Source organism: Camellia sinensis, chromosome 1, assembly GCF_055761805.1.
Source record: "Camellia sinensis isolate YWXY chromosome 1, ASM5576180v1, whole genome shotgun sequence".
Lineage (NCBI taxonomy): Eukaryota > Viridiplantae > Streptophyta > Magnoliopsida > Ericales > Theaceae > Camellia > Camellia sinensis.
Window position 1 is genome coordinate 26,253,765 of NC_138961.1, and position 5,372 is coordinate 26,259,136.

The 5,372-nt window shown below is 42.2% G+C and overlaps 1 protein-coding gene across 1 annotated transcript; it reads right to left on the bottom strand.

The window, feature by feature from the left end:
* Positions 1-940: 940 nt before the first annotated feature.
* LOC114275043 (uncharacterized) lies at positions 941-4,406 on the bottom strand. The gene is made up of 3 exons (XM_028217022.2): positions 2,630-4,406; positions 2,341-2,446; positions 941-1,829 (listed from the first exon to the last, which is right to left on the bottom strand). The coding sequence occupies exons 1-3, from the start codon at positions 2,657-2,659 to the stop codon at positions 1,678-1,680; spliced, it is 288 nt and encodes a 95-aa protein (XP_028072823.1). The 5' UTR covers positions 2,660-4,406; the 3' UTR covers positions 941-1,677.
* Between the last annotated feature and the right edge of the window lie 966 nt (positions 4,407-5,372).

The following is a 5,372-nucleotide window of genomic DNA, read 5'->3' on the forward strand; positions in this document are numbered from 1 at the left end:
TCTTTTATTAAAAAATTATTTCTACCATTTTTTTTTTCTTTTTTCAAATACCAGAATATTTTTCTAACAATCAATTTTCAACAGCCATACTTTTCCAATGGCCATATTCAGATAGTTCTTGCTCCTAATATATGGATGTAGACATCAGAAATATTTATTTGTTTGTAGAATCTACCAAGTGACACTAAATTACTTGCAAAATCAAAACCCTAACATCAATCCAAAAAAAAAACCAAAAAAAAAAAAAAAGAAAAAAGAAAAAACCAACCTAACATCACCCAAATGTTGAGATTGAAAATGATTTTTTTTTTGTTTTTTTTAATAAAATGCTAGTGCACAATCCCCCACTTTCCCTCTCATGAAAATTTAGCAAAATGTCAATTTGAACCGCTAAGAGAGGATTAAGACTAGCTATTATAGTGTGGTGGGTGAAATAATTAGCCTTTTGTAGATGCTCTTAAATTTTCTTCTATATGACAGTAAAAGTTATTACTAGTTCAAAAGACAATCGATATAGGTCAAGTTTGGCGTAACCTAAATAATACAAAAAGTCAAAAAATCACTATTCTATTTAAGTCAAATCATCTTATTTAAATCACATCACCTCTCTAATACATCACATTAAACCCAACCCAAACCCAATACATATAAGCCAATAAGTCAAAAAGTACACTTTTTTAGAACATCCCAAACCAACCCATAGTGTATTCAATAGTCTTTTGCATCAACTTTTTCTAAAGGGAGGATTTTCCTTATTCCAACCACCTCTCTATCACTCAACGGGTCAATTCGACCTGATGACATTGTGCATGTATTAATTTCAGATCCTTAATTCACAAAAAATTGTTAAAACCTTGATCATATTTTTTTTGAATAAAAAATTATCATCTAAAAATTAAGAGAAAAGAATTACAGAATCAGAAAAACGTAACTCAAAAAATAGCCAAAAAATAAAATATACAATGTAAATTAAAATTTAGTACACTTCATTTTCTGGCCACTAGATGGACTACTTTTTCCGACTCCATAGCATTGTTGACAATATCAAAGTGCACGATCACGACGTCTACAAACACATAGCCCCCACTTTCATGCTTCCTTTAATAATAGTAACAAAAACACTTACATCGCATGCGATCCTTCAAAGGCGCAACAGGACAGCAACACAACCAAAATATTCAAACGACACACAAACAGATAAATGATACATACAGGTGATTAGTCTGATCTGAGACTCATATGATCCCTCTGCAATTCCACAGTGTTCCAACCACTGCCCACCATGTCAATTCGCAATGCAAGCTCTGAGTCTGAATCAACTGAGAGTAAGGACCGCAGAGTCCCTATCCTTAGATTCATCTAGATAGGGAGAGTATTATGTTAGCATCTATATGAGAGTCCTATTGAGTTTGGTTGGCTGGGAAGGACACTAATGCTGTATTTAGTTGGAGAATTTAGGAAGGGATTTGAAAATAGAGAAGGAAAATATAAATGAAATGTCAATAAAATATATCTAGTTTCACACACATTTTTTCTTTCCCTATCCAAATCCCTTTTCTAATCTCCCAACCAAACACAGGTAACCAAATGCATGCCAACCCAAACGCAAAGGTATATGATCATTTCGTATATACATATATATATATATATATATAGATATGCATATGCGTGAGTAAATTATTTGTCTGTGGAATCTTGTGAGGAATCTGATATCATCCTCTGAATCATTGCACTCGTCTCTGCTTCAGACATTCGGTCATCTTCTTTGCTCTGAGATTGCGAGTAGGACTCAAAGAATTCCTTGTTCTCTTTCTCCAATTCTTTCCATACTGCGTGAAAGATTCAAGTTAAGGCCATATTTATTGCTATCATGATGCTACTATCTAATCGAATGGAAGTACATAACTGAAATAGTTACTTTGCGTGTTAGTAGTCTATGCAAACTAGTGATATGGGTACAAAAGAAATTTCGACACAAGGTTTGTTGTTTAGTTTTAGAACTGAAAAGAGTGGCTATCTAGGTTAGTTTGAGCTTGATTTACTGTCCTCAAAAGCATAGGGGTGTTGAGTTTTCAGTTTGTGCAGCATCTCTTGCAAACATTTTTTTTTTTTTTTTTGGTTTATCTGCAAAAGTCATTTGTTAGTTGTTAGATTAGATCGTAGGGAAAGTTGAACCGCCAACCTCTCACCTGCTAACGTAGGTAGTTCTTTAATTTTCTTTGTTGAGTTTACTTCCAATACAAGATTTTCCTTTTTGGTTTCTTTTCTGGTAGGGTTTCCAAACAAAGTCTGTGTTCGTGCATGCGCATGAGTGACGATTATAGGTGATTGGAAACTAACCGGTGGAAGTGATGACTGGTTCGATCTTTGCGTGCTTAGAGAGGGCTTCCATGCACTCCTCTTTAGTCATGTTGAAGATCAGGCACTTCTCTATCAGATGCTGCACCTGTATCAAGTTGTCGTAGAGCATCAAGAACCCATAAAAAAACATAACTTCATAACAAAACTAAGGCAACAAAAACTTCAAACCAAACAACAACAACAAAGCCCGTATCAGCAAACAATAAGCACCATAAATAATTTCATATCAAACACATACATTCAAACAACAAAACTCTATTTCAATTACCATGTGTATATATGAAGCAGAGTCCCCCATGATACTATCTTCGATCTTCACTGACAAATCTATACATTCAAGACAAGTAGGGAAAGATCATAGCATGAGAAAAAAATATATAGAGAGGAAGAGTTGGTGTAATATGATGGTGGATCACGACCTAGAGAGGTGCAAGAGAATAACATAATAACAATAAATAAATAAAACAATGGTGGGGTGGGCCCAAGAGTCCCACGTGGGAGATAGATGATAATTGGTGGAGAAGGGATTAGAGGAGATTTTGTAAATGACCATTTGTTGGTCTCCTAGGGTTGCCATTAGGCAGCCCCCCTCCACGTGAAGAAGGGGTCCCCCCCATTTAGACATCTTCCGAAATGGACAAACCTACAACACCCAAATGGTATCCTCTAACAGTACCCGAGATTATCTTCTTCATCTATCGTCCTCCAATCACAGCACGCCATTTGGCATTAAGGTCGAATGTTCAAGTCATTATAGGAATTAACATGGGTACATCTGTATTTCCATGACACACAAAATTGCCAGCAAAATTAGATACAGTGATCAGCGCAACAGGAACCAAATATCTTCCAAGATCCCATGTGCTCTCAATTTCTTGCGGTTCCTTTCTGTGAACTACGCCACTGCAACTTTCGAACTTGCAATCAACTCAATGCCTTGTCTTCCTTTACATGTTGCTATCATCTCTCTCTCTCCCTCTCTGTGTGGAAAGACAGACGGTAGGAGTGTACAACTGCTACTTTGGTACTTTGGCCGATTCCTCTCTGGTTCAGTCAAGCGAGACAGCTATACACGTCTTGCAAGTATCTATTGTCTCATTGACCACTTTCATTGCATACACCAATTATATTATAGCTCGAAACACATTGCAGATTGACAACTGAGGGGGAGATTTATGATTTGGATTGGGCCGTGGTAAGGGCCAGACAAATTGTGAGCCGAACACATTTGGGCCGTAGTAGCCTAGGCCCATCTAGAAAGGATTTTCGCTCGGTAATGGCACAGTTGCTGTGAAACCGAGCTACTTGCTCGGTAATGGCATAGTTGCATAATTGATGTCGTACTAGCGGTCAAGTGAGGTTCGGCCGAGATGTCCGCTGCCTCACTAGGGTTCCACGGTTCATGCGTTAGCTCGGCAGGAAGGCCGACGGCTAACCAGCATGACTTATCCCGAGCTTGGCTAAGCCGGAATGCAACCGAGCTCGGTTGTCATTGAGCTTGGCGAGCGGAGCGCTCTGGCTAGCTACGCAGCACGGCCGTTGACAGTCGAGATGCTGCAGCCCGGCTGCCGAGCTCCCAGTGGTGTGGGCTGGCAGTTAAGTGATGTTCAGCTAGATTTGTGCTGATAGATGGGATAGCAACACCACGTGTCGAGAGACTAATGGGAGTAGATTTGGGGCGCAGAAGGTATATAAGCGAGTTTGCGCCCCCACGCTGAGGCAGATGAACATTTGGTGAGATTTACACTAAACAGTTAATCCTCTCTCTCTCTATCCCTGTGTGTGTCTAACTTGATCGTCAGAAGGGGTATTCCGGCCACACACCGCCGGGTAACTCACCGCCGTTGTGCTCGTAGATCGATCGGATAGGCAGGAGCTTGAAAGAAATAAGTACGGGCTTGCCAGAATATTTGCTCCTCGTACAATTGGCGCCGTTTATGGGAACCTTGACAGACAAAACCTTGTCTTCCAGACTCATCTGATCACCGTCCATGGCGAACAACGACGAGATTCTGTTGTCTGCCATCGACGGAGTTACCCCGGAGTCAGGCAGATGGAGAGAAGGACATCCCGCCATTCCTCCAATGGCGGACCTGGAGACATCCCCAGGAGGACACTCAAGAGACGCGCGAGATAAGTGCGGAAGAAGCTTTGGTCATTCTCGGAGTCCAAACGGTCACCGGCGGCGGAGAGAATCGCATGCCAGACGACTGGAACACAAGCTAAGGGACCAAGACGCCGTCATCCGGAGAATGGCGGCGGAGATGGAGGATCTCAAGCAGCATGTTAAAGGGAAGGGTGTAGCTGGAGTGAGAGACCACAGTAAGCGTACCCAACCCTGCCGTTCATGTAGTCAGAGCCAGCGGCATACTCTGTCCATCTCAATCACCAGAAGTTATAAGGTTGGAGATTCCGACGCGCATGTACAAAGGTCCAGCACGCAAGACAACACTTATCAACCTTCACGACCAGCGACAACGTTGAGGTATTCTTATTCCGTTCGTTCAGAGGATTTGCGGGTAGTCTTGAAGGAAGGGGCTCGCCGGCGGGAGGCTCATAGGGTGCCGGCGTTCCAGCGGCTATCTTATGGGGTTCACGCCAGTGAAGAGGTCAGAATGCCTCCACTCCGCCTAGCTGCGCCACTCCTTCTAGACACAGACTTGGCAAGGCTGAGCGCCACCCCTTTCTCCCTGGTGATAGAAACAACACTGCTTCCGGCAGGGTTCCACCAGCCAAAATTCACGCTCTACGACGGAAAAACCGATCCTTATATGCATGTAAGCCACTTCCGACAGGTCATGGTCGGACATAGGCGAAATGACGCCCTTATGTGCCTTATCTTCCCGTCAAGCTTGGGCGAGCTGAGCTTGAAATGGTTTGAGAGGCTTCCGGAGGGGAGCATAGAAAGGCGGCATCAGATGGCAGAAGCCTTTGTGACGCGCTTCAAAACCAACACTAAGGCGCCGAAGGAAGTTGACCACCTTTTCAGTGTCAAGATGGAGCCGAGCGAC

Coding starts and splice junctions, on each gene's coding strand:
- LOC114275043 (XM_028217022.2), bottom strand. CDS start 2,659: ATGGGGGACTCTGCTTCATATATACACATG. Junction 2,447..2,629: donor CTGCTTCATATATACACATG/GTAATTGAAATA, acceptor AACTTGATACAG/GTGCAGCATCTGATAGAGAA. Junction 1,830..2,340: donor ACCAGTCATCACTTCCACCG/GTTAGTTTCCAA, acceptor TCTTTCACGCAG/TATGGAAAGAATTGGAGAAA.